This window comes from Clavelina lepadiformis, chromosome 2 (genome assembly GCF_947623445.1).
Source record: "Clavelina lepadiformis chromosome 2, kaClaLepa1.1, whole genome shotgun sequence".
NCBI classification, from domain to species: Eukaryota; Metazoa; Chordata; class Ascidiacea; order Aplousobranchia; family Clavelinidae; genus Clavelina; species Clavelina lepadiformis.
In genome coordinates, this window is record NC_135241.1 from 19,833,433 (window position 1) to 19,850,016 (window position 16,584).

At 35.0% G+C, this 16,584-nt stretch overlaps 2 protein-coding genes across 3 annotated transcripts; both read right to left on the bottom strand.

Annotated features, from left to right (window-relative positions):
* Positions 1–567: 567 nt before the first annotated feature.
* Positions 568–6,233, bottom strand: LOC143445077 (very-long-chain 3-oxoacyl-CoA reductase-like). The gene is made up of 7 exons (XM_076943909.1): positions 4,501–6,233; positions 4,321–4,367; positions 4,144–4,219; positions 3,780–3,997; positions 2,044–2,226; positions 1,315–1,464; positions 568–1,209 (listed from the first exon to the last, which is right to left on the bottom strand). The coding sequence occupies exons 1-7, from the start codon at positions 4,631–4,633 to the stop codon at positions 1,102–1,104; spliced, it is 915 nt and encodes a 304-aa protein (XP_076800024.1). The 5' UTR covers positions 4,634–6,233; the 3' UTR covers positions 568–1,101.
* Positions 6,234–6,541: 308 nt separating this feature from the next.
* LOC143445076 (very-long-chain 3-oxoacyl-CoA reductase-like) lies at positions 6,542–12,715 on the bottom strand. Of its 2 annotated transcripts, none has more exons than XM_076943907.1 (7): positions 11,255–12,715; positions 11,075–11,121; positions 10,823–10,847; positions 10,534–10,751; positions 9,636–9,818; positions 8,237–8,386; positions 6,542–8,132 (listed from the first exon to the last, which is right to left on the bottom strand). In XM_076943907.1, exons 1-7 carry the CDS (start codon positions 11,385–11,387, stop codon positions 8,025–8,027), a joined length of 864 nt encoding a protein of 287 aa, XP_076800022.1. In that variant the 5' UTR covers positions 11,388–12,715; the 3' UTR covers positions 6,542–8,024. The 2 variants fall into 2 exon arrangements, with proteins under 2 accessions (XP_076800022.1, XP_076800021.1); XM_076943906.1 differs by lacking the exon at positions 10,823–10,847 and adding an exon at positions 10,898–10,973 and having other exon boundaries at positions 6,547–8,132; positions 11,255–12,684.
* Between the last annotated feature and the right edge of the window lie 3,869 nt (positions 12,716–16,584).

The window sequence follows — 16,584 nt, forward strand, 5'->3', positions numbered from 1 at the left end:
AAGCCTAGGGAGTTTTCGGGAAGCAGGGGTAAATTTTCTTCAGAGTTTATGAAAGAACGATTCCTACAGTTTATTGATTGCAAAAGGTTAGATCGCGAGCATCCAACATATAAAAGATTGGTCTACGTTAATAAAAAAACTTGCAAACCTCTTCCTTGGAACTTGATATGCGCAAAACTGGAAATACGCAGTAATTTGCTGAGAACCATGTCATAGATCTAAGACTTTAGCACAACGTGCTGGGCTTCAAGGAAGCGCTGTTTTTTTTTAAATGCGTTTAATATTTGTTTTTGTTCAATATGTATTCCTAAATTTAATAATAACTTTTATTTACCCGAGTTAAACATCTCAAAGCGTGAACTATTTCATTTAACCGATAACAGTTTAATTAAAAATAGAACTTAAAATGATACAACAGTAAATCAACATTTGTGTGGTCAGTATTTTACTACGCTTTCCATTGATAAATTAAGTTAATTTGCTCGAAAAATTTATCTATCAAACATTTTCTTTAGTCTTTTTCACTCTGTCTCTACGAGTTGCAGGGTTTGAACATACACTAAGACAGACCTTTAAAACCAACTTATTCTCATACACTCCAAAGCGACTGACAATTATATAAACACTAAAAGCAATGCGTTAATTTGATGTCAATTCTGGAATGTAATTGCACTCTACCATAAACAAAGTAATATGTTAATCTAGAAATTTCAAGAAAAAAAGTCAGGGATTTCTGGAATAAATATTTGCGTTAAAAAATAAACGGTTGTCGAAGAAATGATAAAACACAAGAAATTCCTATTAATAAAAGTATTCCAACTCTTCGGTTAACAAAATTTCACGGTTTTAGTTTTATACGTTTTTGTTTAAAACACACAAGAAAAATCAAACAAGTCTTATTAAGCATCACTAACATGGATCCAAATGCATAAACAAATATAACACATAAATACAATTAAACACCTCATCATTTCTGTTTCACTATTTTATTGGCTAATAGCAGTAGTTTCAAGGCGATACAGGTTACAACGTTATATGTACTGTACGATGAACAAATGTTTCAATTTTAACTGGTTGCTTGCGTCCATAAAGGCATTAGCTTCATTTCTTTTTCTCTATATCTTGCAGCGCTTTCTCGCCAGGTTCAAAATAAAAAAATTCTGACAGTTTTTGTACTAAAGCAGTTGGAATTTTCTCCCACACCCAGGCCTGTAAAAATGGTGGACACAACAATCACAAACTGAACTGTATCATATTTTTTAGCGTGTTGTTAGAAAAAGAAATATAAATTAGAGGAAATGTCATAAATTTTACCTCAACTGCGTGTTGCCAGTGACCATGAGTCCATCTTGCCTTGTCTACTGTTGCCAACCATGACGTACAATAGTCTTTAGGGCTGGTCATTTTTTCTAAATCGCCAAATTGTTGTGACGATTTAGTCCCAACTGCACCAGGTCTGCAGCTCTGGGAGAAAAGACATCGATTTTAGTTCCAAATTATTCTCGTCGTACTATAAAAGATCTAGGATTGATATTTCTCTGGTAACACCCGCTGATGTAGAAGACAAAACCTCCACGAGCAAGTATCTGATAAATCTATCGAACTTGACAATACTATATCGATTTTACGAAAATCGACTCACAATACTGCAATTATGTACACGTAACACAATAATTCAATCACCCACAGCAAAAACCAAAACTACGTCGGTGATTAAAAGTGATGCAAACAATAAGCAGACACTTCTGCCACCTGTTGACCAAGATTTTGCTGAATAATATATATAGGTTACTTGTCTTGGTTGACATTATAAAGCAAAATACTTTGAATAATTGATTACAGTAGGACTTTCATATCGGCTTTAGTTGTCAGCTTTACTAAATCCAGCAAACGGCATTGAGAGAAAATGTATAGTACGCCTATGGCAAACGTTTTCAATATTTGGCCGACACCTGTCTGTATCATAAGCAAAACTAACACCTTAACAAGGAAACAACTATCCTATTTACTCTAAGCTAAGAATTTTGAAGAAATAAAATATACTTGAATGGTAATGCCTTCGCTTTCATATTCATAACTTAGTGCTCGAGAAAATAGGTCGACAAATGATTTTGTTGCATTCATTATTGCATATTTTCCTATTGGATGAAGAATTGGAAATGCAGACAAATTCAAAATGAGTCCTCGTTTTTGTTCCACCATTCCCGGGAGCACAATTTGTGTCATCTGCGGAAAAATAATTAACTTTCAATTGCTATGTATATCTGTCGATGTCAACTTGACAATAAAAAACTCGTTATTTATGAACATTATTTTAACTATTCTAAAATTTAATAAAACATATCTTTTATGCAGTGATTGGTGCGTTTGCAATCTATGCAATACAAGTTGCTTGCAAGTATAAGGAATATAAATGGTATAACCAGTGATATTTTTTAGGATACATACTCTTTTGATATATAGGATATACCATTTTGAATGACACTTTAATCACATTTCTCCTTTATCTAAAACGTTTACATTGTGTATAACTGTATATAACCCAAAGTTCTTAATACCATGCATTTTTAACCAAAATCGTTTTGGATTTTTCATCTTTATTCACTATATATCAATTCCCAAAGTATCCTAAAGTTTCTAAATTAAATTAAAATTTTATGTTTATTTAATTAAACCAAAAAAACGAGAATTATAGATAAATAGTAATTTTTGCATTGCTACCTCCGATGTAAAGTAGTATTATTACTGTATACATTACGGCAAAAGCACTACTGACGATACTTACTACAAAACGTACACACTACGCAATCTATAAATTTTGGAAAGTTTCACACCGACTTTCACATTACCTGACTTTCCATGTCCAGGATAACTACAGTACACAGCTTATCCGCCTACCAAAGAGTGTTGCGTGCGTTTCTACCTAACTCTGTAAACTACAAACCTAGGGAGTGGCAAGCACTGCAGTATGGGAATATGACTCGGAGGTGGGGCGTGGTGCTACATACCGCAGAACTCAATTTCGTAGCTGTTTGTCGGGACCATTAAGTTATGCCTCATTAGAATGGACGAAGATTGGCGTTTTATTTTTATCTTGCTTTAGAGTGTAATATGCTAAATTTTAAGCCTTAGTTAGGATTGCGTTGAAGAGAGGAATAAAAAGGTTTTGTAATCTTTTCCCCCAGAAACTGCTTATAAACACCTCGCGATTAATTTTCATATTTAGACGTAGCCTACGGGAAATTTCATAAAGGTACTTTTCTCTATACGTCGTATACAACAACTTTGCAACGCCCTTTTACTCGCTTATCGTGAGATTTGCAGTGATCAATCAAGTCTTCCGATGAAATAGAACAAGTTAGCAACGTTACATTTAATGCTTGATTGAGTGGTGGACCCGTTTTGACTCAGGGCCCAATTTCAAAAAATCGGTGAAATCGGTCAAAAAACCTCCTTGGAAGAGCAAACCCGCAGACGATGTTATTATGTTCAATCTACAATTCAAGACATACAAGTTTTGTATGACACGTCCATATATCCTTGGACTCTATTGTTGGACTGTTGCCCGGTTTTTAGTCCTGGCAGGAAAGCACCATCACGCTCACACGAAAAAGATTACGGTACTTATCATAGCTATATTTTTACGCGTCCCAGTCGAAACACAATCTTACATGGTGCGTGATTTTCACGCGGCAGTACATTTGCAAAGAGTTTTGTGGCTTGAACAATGCATTGTGTGTATGTTGTTATGTTCACAAATATATATCTGCTGCACCCACCTTTAGAATTGACATTATGTTCAGTCGAACCAGATTTCTAATAATCAGTGAAAGATTGGATTGTTCAAGAAAGCGAGCAATTTCTTGGTCCGTTCCTACATTATTAACGAGCGTCCCAATATCGAGACCTTGCAAGAAATCAGCAATTTTGTCGTATATTTCCTCATCATCACTAAAATCTATCGTCAGACACTTGGTTTGGACGTTGTGTTTGCTCTCTTTAAAAAAGGTATTTAAGATGACTTCCGATATGCTTAGCATTAGCGTGCGTTCAGATTTTAGTACATACTCAGCTGCAAAAGTGTCAACAATTTAATAATAAATAAAGTAATGATTAATTGAGTAAAGACTAAGTGTAGTTTACCAATTTCTTTTGCCACGTTTTTCAGCCGTTCCGTATTCCTGCTAATCAGTGCAATGTTTTGACCACGTGATGCAAGCTGTGTTTAACGAGATTATTTACTCCTGCTTTACAAATTATTTGAAAACGTTTGATGACGATGCGTTTTCAATTATATCGTGCTTTAACGCAACATGTTACCTGAAATGCGGTCTCTTTTCCAATGCCATCTGTAGCTCCCGTAATCACTGCAGAGATAAACATATAACAATAACGCACGAATGCTTCCCATATCAACTAATTTATCAAGAAGATACGGAAAATCAATTGATTAGTATTTATAAACACTGTCAATAAAGATCGAATAAAGGTATTGCTTACCTGACCATTTTCCATATTTATTAAAATCCGGGTAAGTTCTGAAAAAATATAAGTAAGCGCCTTGTGCCAGGTAGTATACGAGCTTAATGGCCAAGTATGTTGTAGTTGCAATGCCAATCCATTGAAAAACCATTTTTAAATCTGATTCCAACTCGTTTACTAAAGCATTAAACCATGAACAAATACTTCAAGCCTAAAGCAATTATGTGAAGTATTTATGGGCGTAAAATCGCATATGGACCGTCATGCAGTGATGATTTTATTGGCCGGTCGTGCTTATGTTTACCATAACGCTTCCTGTATATTTTATATAAGGAGGAAGTCAAAACAGTGACAGCAGCGTAGTAAGTTGGGTCGAGCTTTCCGGCTCGTGCTTAAATTTGAACAAAAAACAAATCGAGCCAGACTCGGGCCCGAATTTATACTTACAGTCTACCACAGCCACGACGACTATGCGTCGTAACTCCACTTTCTTTACATTACATCAGGCATGTGCAACCTTTTTCACTGGAGGGCCAAATACAAAATTTTGAATGACAACGCGGGCCACATGATTTTTTCAGAAAAAATTAGTATCGTAAAACGACTTTCCTATGCAGTTTATGTAGTTAAGAAATAGATTTAATGCAGTCCACGACACACTTGTGAGACAATTTATTGAAAAACTGTGAATAATTGTCGATGGAAGATGAGGAAACTAAATTCAGTCAAGCGTATTTAATCACAGTTCTAACATTTTGCTGAGCACCGCGCGGGCCGCACGGAACAACCTGGCGGGCCGCAGTGCGGCCCGCGGGCCACTGGTTGCACATGTCTGCATTACATGAACGCAGAGTGCTAAAAACCTCCCGTAGAGCGGAACGCGCAACAAAATGATGACAGTTCATAAATGGCATCAAAAGATAACTTTGATTCATTCAGTAAAATTACATATCGGGGCCCAATTCGGGCTTCAAATAAATTATCTCGGCTTCACGGCCCGCTCGGGTTTATATTTTCAGTTTTGGTTTAATAATATAAGGCCAGTTTACAACCCTAAGTCAAAGTTCAAATTATTCTATCTTTAAAACCTATAAAAACTTCACAAAACTGCAACAAAGCCAAAGTTATAATCTCTCGTAATCTAACACTCAGCTATATTATCCTTCATACGGATTTATAGTTAATAACTTAAATGTTTTTATAATTTGCCGACTAATTCGATATGTCTAGTTTGCGCTGGTGTTATTCGACGGCCGTGACCATGTTTAATACATTGCTTCCTGTATAATTTATACGGAGGAAGTTAAAATACTTTGCTATACCGTATGGTTTAATTATGGTATAAGCCTGCAGCTGACAATCGTTTTGTAAATGACGTATGTTCGAAATTATCTATGAAGGAAATTCCTTACCTAGTTGTACCATCCGTTAATAATTACGATTTAAAGTTCCAACCTCTGCATCTGTTCATGACTGCTGAAATATTTTTACGGTCCGTCTTACACACAATGTTAATCTTTGCTTTGCTGTGGGTTTCTTTGGCTAACCTGCTTACTTCTTACCTATACATAAATTTACTTCAAACGTATTAGAGTTGGTTTGATGCTAAACGCCCAGTTCAACCTCATCTTGATTTGAGGATATTTTTTTACCTCATCACTGTTGGAGTTTTGCAGAATTGCACTGAAGTACACAGAAGTCAGCTTTGCTGGTGAAGTGGTTATAGTTCGAGCGCTGGGCTGAAAATGTACAAACCGTGTCCGATACACGCAGCAACGCTACCGTTGTAATGCCCTTGAGCAACGAATTAACGATGCATGCTCCTGTTCAGTACGTGGTCCAGATAAACAACTCCAAGTTCGGACAATACAATATAAAAATATGCTTCAGTTATCACCGTTTACCCAAAACCGATCACTATAAGCTTGAGTTATAAAAATATGGAAAATGTATAAAAATGTTATAAAATGTTATAAAAATGTAGAACACCGATGTTTAATGGCTCCGAGATTTACCATTTTTATTGTTTTATAGGATATCTATGGTCTTATCACGCCTTTTAATTTATATCTTTCGGGTGGTACGTCAGGCTATCAAGCACAACAGCCAAAACGATTAAACAACAGGTGAAAAAAAAGCTTTTTGGTCAATCACATAACGAAAATTCATTTCTGTTTTATGAGAATTAGGCACTGAAGCACGAATATGGCGAAAACACCAAGACTAAATAACATAAATCTCAGAAAAATAGTCATTCACAAACAGTACTAATAATCATAAGTAGACTCAACAGCAGATTTTGGAAAAGGTTTAACAAACCATTTAGTAGTGGACTTAGGGACTTAGAAATAAGGTACCTGCAGCAAGTACAAAGTCTGGAAAATAATAAACCAGATCTCATATACATTTATATTTCATTCAAAGCAGGGTAAATTTTCACTGTATTTAATGTTGGAAAGCGAAGTAAAATCACATTTATTTATACACTTTCGGCTGTTTTTATCAAGTAGTTCTGAGAGAGATGACAATGAAGCTTCACTGAAGGTGACTGGAACTATTTTATCAAACGTTGCAATGTCTGTATTTCAATTTGCAATAGCTTAATTTGAAATAGATAATTTCGGAAATTAGGGTAATTTGTGATAAATTTAACCCTTCTAGATAAGAAAACATGAAATTATTTGTGACAGAATTGTTAGTGTAGGCTATAACTTTATTATAGCCTAGTTTGGGTCAGCATAGCAAATGATACTAATAAGATCTGTTAGGTATGGATATCTAAAGTTGCTAAATTAAGTTTTCTAAGATGTTTAAATGCTCAAAAAATTGAGAATATAGTCTGGTTGCATGTAGTAGACCAATTTTTTGGGAGTCGCAAAACGAAAGTTTGTATTAATGAAAACATTGTCTTCCACCTAATGAACATTCTAACAAGTCTAACACAAAACAAAGTCTTTTTCAAGCATTGTTTAGGGCAGTGGTTCCCAAACTTTTTCAGCTTTTCAGGAGTATAATTGCATTCTACCATAAACAGAATTTTTGAGAGTTAAATTTATAGTTATATAATAATCTAGAGTAAATAACGATGATAATATCTATATAATATCTATATAACATCTATATAATAATGAGAGTTATATAATAATCTAGAAATTTCTAGAAAAAAAGTCAGAGTTTTCTGGAATAAATGTTTGCGAACATAAGCGGTGGTCGAAGAAATGATAAAACACAAGAAAATCTTATTAAAAAAGTATTCCGACTCTTCGAATAGCAAAACTTTACTATTTTAGTTTGATACGTTTTTGTTTAAACACACAAGAAAAATCAAACACGCCTTATTAAGCATCACTAACATGGTTTAAAATGCATAAACAAATATAACACAAAAATCCAATTAAATACCTTATCATATCTATCTAACTATTTTATTGGCCTTATAGCAATAATTTCAAGGCGATACAGGTTACAACGTTATATGTACTGTACATTGAACAAATGTTTCAGATTTTAGCTGGTTGCTTGCTTCCAGAAACGCTTTCGCTTCACTTGTTTTTCTCTAAATCTTGCATCGCTTTCGCTCCAGGTTCAATATAAAAATAGTCTGCCAGTTTTTGTATTAAGGCAGTTGGAATTTTGTGCCACACCCAGGCCTGTAAAAATGGTTGACACAAAAATCACAAACTGAACTGTATCACATTTTTAGCGTGTTGTTAGATAAAGATATATAACTTAAAGGAAATGTTAGAAATTTTACCTCAACTGCGTGTTGCCAGTGACCATGAGTCCATCTTGCCTTGTCTACTGTTGCCAACCATGATGTGCAATAGTCTTTAGTGCTGATCATTTTTTCTAAATCGCCGTATGGTTGTGCCGTTTTAGTCGCAACTGCACCAGGTCTGCAACTCTGTGAGAAATGACATCGATTTTAGTCCCAGACAAGGATCGATTCGTCAGTTTATAAATGGACTAGGATTGATATTTCTCTGGTAACATCTGCTGATATAAAGGACAAAACTTTCACGAGTATGTATCTGATAAATGTATCAAACTTAACAATATTATATCTTTTTTACGAAAACCGACTCACAATATTGCAATTATGGACACGTAACACAAGAATTCAATCACACACAGCAAAAACCAAAACTACGACGCTCACGAAACACACATGTGTTGGGTCAGGCAACACAAAGCATCCCTTAATAAAAGTGATGTAAATGTTACACTTGTTTTTGCCCTGTATCTATTGCGTTTCTCCCTTGCGGCCGATTGCGCTTTTTCGTGGTTAATTAAGCACATGTGTCTTTTATCGTCTTGTGTCCGACAGGTAGTTGCAAGGGCAGTTTTATATTGGAGCTCCTGAAATGAGCTTGGTCAATGGAACTTGACTAAACTGTTTTTAAATAAAAGATGTGCCTGTAAATGTGTAAATCTAAGAGTGAGGACAACAAAACATAACGCAAACAATAAGCAGACACTTCTGCCACCTGTTGACCAAGATTTTGCTGAATAATATGTATAGGCCACTTGTCTTGGTTGACATTATAAAGCGAAATACTTTGATTAAATGATTACATTAGGACCTTCTTATCAGCTTCAGATTTACTAAATCCCGCGAACGGGATGGAGAGAAAATGTATAGTACGTCTATGGCACACATTTTCAATGTTTGGCCGACACCTGTCTGTTTCATAAGCAAAATTAACACCTTAACAAAGAAACAATTATCCTATATAAAATAACTTCAACAAAGATGGTGACAAATTTCGACAGTGGAGATAAAAAGATGAAAAAATAATTTGGTGCACTAACAAATGATAAAACCAAAGGACAAAAAGAAAATGGTAACAATATTGGTTTATTCATAATCTGAAAATATTTCTAGCTGGTTAAAGCATTTACTTTTTTAGATTTGATAATACATGACGTAGCCTAATTGGAGGTTTTGGCTGTTACCAGTAAGAGTTTCTATCGGAATTGTTCTATCCTCATATGCTTTAACAGCGTTTGGTTTTTTGCTTAAAATAAACTGAATTTTGATGTCGATTACTCCAACACAGGTAACATATCAACAAAAAAATAACTGAAAAATTATTTTCTAAATTGTCCTTTGTTACACTCTAAGCTAAGAATTTTGGGGAAATAAAACATACTTGAATGGTAATGCCTTCGCTTTCATATTCATAACTTAGTGCTCGAGAAAATAAGTCGACAAATGATTTTATTGGAGTGGTTGATGCAAGTTTCCTTATTGGAAAAGGAATTGGCATTCCAGACAAATTTAAAATAAGTCCTCGTTTTCGTTTCACCATTCCAGGGAGAACAATTTGTGTCATCTGTGGAAAAATATTTAATTTTCAATTACTATGTATATCTGTCGATGTCAACTTGACAATAAACAACTCGTTATTTATGAACGTTATTTTAACTATGCTAAAGTTTAATAAAACTCATCTTTTATGTAATGATTGGTGCGTTTGCAATCTATGCAATACAAGTTGCTTGTAAGTATAAGGAATATAAATGGTATAACCAGTGATTTTTTTACCATACTAATACAATTTTGAATGACACTTTTATCACATTTCTCCTTTGTCTAGAGCTGTTATATTGTGTATATAACTCTATATAATCCAAACTCTCTATTACCATTTTAACAAATATCGTATTGGATTTTTCTTTTTTATTCACTAAATATCAATCCCCACGCTAACTTAAAGTTTCTAAATTATCTAAAAATGTGGGAATTCTCTATGAGTAGTAATTTTTGCATTACTACCCCCGATGTAAAGTAGGATTATTATTGTATGCTTTACGGAAAACACATTGTTGACGAGCCCCACTACCAAACTACACAATTCCCAAATTTTGGAAAGTTTTATTCCCGACTCTGACTTTCCATGTCCAGGATGACCAGGGTACAGCTTCCAAACACAATCTTACACGATGCGTGATTTTCACGCAGCAGCACATTTGCAAAGAGTTTTGTGGCTTAAACAATGTATTGTGTATATCTTGTTATGTTCACAAATATATATCTGCTGCACCCACCTTTAGAATTGACAAAGCGTCCACTCGAACCAGATTTCTAATAGTCAGTGAAAGATTGGATTGTTCAAGAAAACGAACAAGTTCTTGGTCCGTTCCTACATTATTAACGAGCGTCCCAATATCGAGACCTTGCAAGAAATCAGCTATTTTGTCGTATATTTCCTCGTCGTCACTAAAATCTATCGTCAGACACTTGGTTTGGACATTGTGTTTGCTCTCTTTAAAAAAGGTATTTAAGATGACTTCCGATATGCTTAGCATTAGCGTGCGTTCAGATTTTAGTGCATACTCAGCTGCGAAAGTGTCAACAATTTCTAAAAATAATAAATAATGATTAATTGAGTAACAACTAAATATAATTTACCAATTTCTTTTGCCACGTTTTTCAGTCGTTCCGTATTCCTGCTAATCAGTGCAATATTTTGACCACGTGAAGCAAGCTGTGTTTAATGAGATTTATTTACTCTTGCTTACAAATTATTTGAAAACGTTTGATGACGAGGCATTTTCAATTATATCGTGCTTTAACGTAACATGTTACCTGAAATGCGGTCTCTTTTCCAATGCCATCTGTAGCTCCCGTAATCACTGTGAAAATAAATGCATTACAATAACGCTTGAATGCTTCCCATATTAACTAATCTATCAGGAAGATACGGCAAATTAATTGATTAGTCATTTTAAACACTGTCAATAAAGATCAAATAAAGCTATTGCTTACCTGACCATTTTCCATATTTGTTAAAATCCGGGTAAGTTCTGAAAAAATATAAGTAAGCGCCTTGCGCCAGGTAGTATACGAGCTTAATGACCAAGTATGTTGTAGTTGCAATTCCAATCCATTGAAAAACCATCTTTAAATCTGATTCTATCTCGCTTACTAAAGCATTAAACCAAGAACAAGTGATTCAAGCCTAAAGCAATTATGTGAAGTATTTATGGACGAAAAATAGCATATGGACCGTCATGCAGTGATGATGTTATTGGCAGTCATGCTTATGCTTACCATAACGCTTCCTATATAAGGAGGAAGTCAAAATGGGGAAATCAGCGTAGTAAGTCGAGTCGGGATTTTCGGGTCGTGCTTAAGTTTGAACAAAAAACAAATTGAGCCAGGTTTGGGCCCGAATTTTTACTTACAGTCTGCCACAGCCACGGCGGCTATGAGTTGTAACTCCACTTTCTTTACATTATATGAACGTGCATGCGCGCAGAGTGCTAAAAACCTCCCATAGAGCGGAACGCGCAACTTAGAAAATGATGACAGTTCATAAATGGCATCAAAAGATGACTTTGAATCATTCAAAAAAATATCTTTCGGGGCCCAATTCGGGCTTTAAATAATTATACCGACTTCACGTCCCGCTCGGGTTTATATTTTCAGTTTTGGTTTAACAATATAAGGCCAGTTTACAACCCTAAGTCAAAGTTCAAATTATTCTATCTTTAAAACCTATAAAAGCTTCACAAAACTGCAACAACGCCAAAGTTATAATCTCTCGTAATCTAACACTCAGCTATATTATCCTTCAGACAGATTTATAGTTTATAACTTCAATTTTTTTATAATTTGCCGACTAGTTCGATATGTCTAGTTTGCGCTGGTGTTATTCGACGGTCGTGACCATGTTTAATACATTGCTTCCCGTATAGTTTATATGAAGGAAGTTAAAATACTTTGCTATACCGTATGGTTATATTATGGTATAAGCCTGCAGCTGATAATTGTTTTGTAAATGACGTATGTTCGAAATTATCTATGAAGGAAATTCCTTACCTAGTTGTACCATCCGTTAATAATTACGATTTAAAGTTCAGACCTCTTCATCTGTTCACTTCATCAGACTGCTGAAATACTTTCACGTTACGTCTTACACACAATGCTAATCTTTAGTTTGCTGTGGGTTTCTTTGGCTCACCTGCTTACTTCTTACCTATACATAAATTTACTTCAAACGTATTAGAGTTGGTTTGATGCTAAACGCCCAGTTCAACCTCATCTTGATTTGAGGATGTTTTTTTACGTCTTCACTCTTGGACTGTTCCAGAATTGCACAGAAATACATACAAGTCAGCTTCGCTGATGAAGTGGTTATAGTTCGAGCCCTCGGCTGAAAAATGTACAAACCGTGTCCGATACACCCAGCAACGCTACCGTTGTAATGCCCTTGAGCAACGAATTAACGATGCATGCTCCTGTTCAGTACGTGGTTCAGATAAACAACTCCAAGTTCGGACAATACAATATAAAAAAATGCCTTCCCGAAACCCCAAAACCGATCAATACAAGCTTGAGCTTTAAAAATGTAGAACACAGATGTTTAATGGCTCCGAGATTTAAAAATTACATTTTTTATAGGATATCTATGGTCTTGTCACGCCTTTCAATTTATATCGTTCAGGTGGTACGTCAGCTTATCATGCGCAACAGCCAACACGGTTAAACCACAGGTGACAAAAAAACTTTTTGGTTAACCAAATAACGAAACTTCATTTCTGTTTTATGAGAATTAGGCACTGAAGCACGAATATGGCGAAAACACCAAGACTAAAGAACATAAAATCTCAGAAAAAAGTTATTCACAAACAGTAATAATAATCAGAAGTAGACTCAACAGCAGATTTCAGAAAAGGTTTAACAAATTATTTAATAGTGCACTTAGAAATAAGGTACCTGCAGCAAGTATAAAGTCCGGAAAGTAATAAAGCAGATTTCTTATACATTTATAATTCATTCAAAGCAGGATAAATTTTCGCTGTATTTCATGTTGGAAAGCGAAGTAAAATCACACTTACTAATGATTTTTTGACTGTTTTTGTCGAGTAGTTTTGGAGAGAGATAACAATGAAGCTTCACTGGAGGTGACTGGCACTATTTTATCAATCTTTTTATCTTTTATTTATCACTTTGAAATAGTTTTTTTCGGAAATTAGGGTAATTTGTGATAAATTTACCTTCTAGAATAGAAAACATTAACTTATTTGTTACAAAATTTTTAGTGTTGACTATAACTTTTTTATACCCTTGTTTGGGTAAGCATAACAAACGGTAGTATTAAGGTCTTTTAGGTACGTATATCTAAATCTCTAAAGTTGCTAAATTAAGTTATCTAAGATGTTTAAATGCTCAACAAATTGAGAATATATTCTGGTTGCATGTAGTAGGCCAATTTCTTCGTGAGTCGCAAAACGAAAGTTTGTATTAATAAAAACATTGTCTCCCACGTTATGAATATTCTGACAAGTCTAACACAAAACAAAGTCATTTTCAACCATTGTTTAGGGCTATGCAGTTCTATGCACTAGCAAATAATAACAAATCTGAAAATAGTATACTGTGAATACAGTCAAGGCTCTATACCCTATCAAATTATCATATATGGCTTGAATATATTGAATAATGATGGAGTTGGGCGTATTTCAAAATAAGCGCCCTCAGTAAGCTGCAGGTATCTTATATTCAATCAATTAAGCTTTTTCTTCTCAAGTTCCATTGCACGATCCATGCGAGCTTCACCTATTGTTTGAGTTAAATCAGTTGAAAGCTGGCTCCATATCCAGCCCTATACATGCAATGGATTGTGTTAGTTAGAGTAACATTCTAAAAGAAACCTTAGAGCAGGGGTGTCAAACTCAATCGCAACAAGGGGCGTAACTCATAACTTATTTAACGCCGCGGGCCCTAAGGATAAAACTTGATTGAACGTTTTGTGACAAGAGTACATGAATTGGAAAAGGCAGCAAAACAACACCGAATTGTTGATGTTTTGACTGGGCTATTTTTGATTATTCTTCTCTAACATCATTATGTTTCATTTATCTCCTGGCAAAAGCATTAAAGAATTAACAAATAATAAAGAAAAAATGAGACAAGCTTACAAGCGTCAGAATTAATATATTTATTCTATCGTATTGTGGGACAACTGCTGAGCTGCTGTGTTCTGCGATTTGTTATATTCTTGTTTCTTGTTTGATAAAAGTAAATTATACTCTACTATGATCTCGTGGTTCAATATATAAAATAGCATCGCGGGCCAAGTTTTATTGTAAAGCGGGCCGGTAGTTTGACACGTATGCCTGAGAGCGTTCTGTAAACTTCACGTAATAGTTAACAAATTAAACAAAACTTGCATCAATTGCGTGTTTCCAGTATCCATGAGTCCATCTTTCTTTGCCTATTGTTGCCAACCACGACTTGCAGTATGTTTCAGGTGAGGGCATTTTTTGGAATTCCCCATATTTTTTGTTATATTAGTCAGAGCTGTTCCCGGCAAGCAGTTCTGCAGAAATAACGTTTCAAGTCTCAATACGATGCATTGGTTTTGCTTTCAACAGTCATTCGTTAAAATAAAGTGCTCAAACGCAAGTAAAAGTAATCTCAGGAGTGATGACATGTTTTGACCGTTTTACAAAGTAATACTTCGCTCCAATAATATTTACCTGAATAGTAATTCCTTTGCTTTCATATTCGTAACTCAGTGCTTGGGCAAAGTAGTCAACAAATTTTTTCGTTGCCGAGTACATGGCGTAGTTTTTTACTGGTTTAACAGCCGCAAATGAAGACAGGTTTAAAACGAGTCCACGTTTTCGTTTAACCATTGCAGGAAGCACAACTTGCGTCATCTACGAAATGTTAAAAAATGACTGAAAATGTTGAGCGTTCTCAAAAATTTATTCGAAATGTCAGTTGCTGTTATTTGGAAATTCTTCATTACAATCATGATTGAAGACAAAACGATGTTTAAAACTATAGAAATGGTGACGTTTTTCGTATATTTTGAGTTAGGATGTCACTGCACAGTATGTCATTTGTTATTGATGATTGAGAACAACATATGTGTATTGATTTCTGTTTGAAAGATAAATCATAATTTGAATTGTATGAATTTCTTTTGGAGATTTGTAAACGGAGTGGTTAGTTTTTGTGCAGCAGAACGGGGACAAACATTTATTACCTACAATGATACAGTTCACATAAAGTTCATTTGACGCACACAGTCCATGAAGCGCACATAGTCCACGAATGGCACATAGCGCACGTGGCGCACATAATTCACGTAGAGCAAGTAATCCGTGGGCATATTTTTGACATACACGCGCATATCCGTAATATTGTATTGTTTTGAATTATGTAAAATTCATGTACAATCTGTGCTGGTACTTCGAAAACCGAATAGTATACTTGTTACCGACCTTTTTCTATGCTGGTTCGAATAGACCTGCAGTTAAACTATAGAATTGTATTTGATAAGAATCGTAAAAACATGGCACGTCTGCACACAGCTCAGGCATCGGTAGAGTGACACGTTCGCCAACTAGCAAGGCGCAATTACAACCATCAGCGCCTCCGGCCGAAGGCAGAAACACAAGACACGTCAAACGAGCACAAAACACGTAACACTCCTCCCCCACCAATAAATTTCTCTTCGACATTAGCATAACTGGCTATAAGCTAAATATATGGAAAATAAAACGACAAATTGCAATATAATCACGAAGCAACCGCTAGTACTTCTGTTACCCAGATGGATGCGTTAATCTTGAAGAAAATTGCCGACCACGCATGCCACAGTGGGCCACAAAAAAAAAAACTTTACAAAAACGATTCCTCAAACACAGCAAAACGGTGCAGTAGCGAAAAAATTATGATTATCACACCAATAAAAACAAACGGAAATCAAGGTAAAGCATTTCTATGTAAATAATATAAATACAAACATAACATTGAAAACCACAGCAAAATTTTAAATAACTTGTTATAAAAGAAATTCAAACATTTTTTGAATATACCAAAACAATAGTACAAACACAATAAAGGTGGGTTACAAATAATGCTTCATGCCAATAACACAACAAAAGGTATAAAAACGTGAGATTGATAGCTAAAATAGACGATATATAACGGATCCGAAATAAAATACCATCATACTTGGTATATGTGAAACTGTGGTATATAAAACACAAATCATAGGAAAGTAGTCAACAACATAGCATCAAGCATCACACAATAAACAATTAATACGTTTCGACGTCTGGGTAACGAATAGTGCG

What these genes read in the sequence shown, in the direction of transcription:
- LOC143445077 (XM_076943909.1), bottom strand. Translation starts at nt 4,633, where the DNA reads ATGGTTTTTCAATGGATTGGCATTGCAACTACAACATACTTGGCCATT. An exon ending in ACATAATGTCAATTCTAAAG is followed by an intron (nt 2,227 to 3,779) that starts GTGGGTGCAGCA and finishes ATTTTTCCGCAG; the next exon opens with ATGACACAAATTGTGCTCCC. An exon ending in GCGAAGGCATTACCATTCAA is followed by an intron (nt 1,465 to 2,043) that starts GTATATTTTATT and finishes CTTTTCTCCCAG; the next exon opens with AGCTGCAGACCTGGTGCAGT.
- LOC143445076 (XM_076943906.1), bottom strand. Translation starts at nt 11,387, where the DNA reads ATGGTTTTTCAATGGATTGGAATTGCAACTACAACATACTTGGTCATT. An exon ending in GCGAAGGCATTACCATTCAA is followed by an intron (nt 8,387 to 9,635) that starts GTATGTTTTATT and finishes CATTTCTCACAG; the next exon opens with AGTTGCAGACCTGGTGCAGT. An exon ending in ACTGGCAACACGCAGTTGAG is followed by an intron (nt 8,133 to 8,236) that starts GTAAAATTTCTA and finishes CCATTTTTACAG; the next exon opens with GCCTGGGTGTGGCACAAAAT.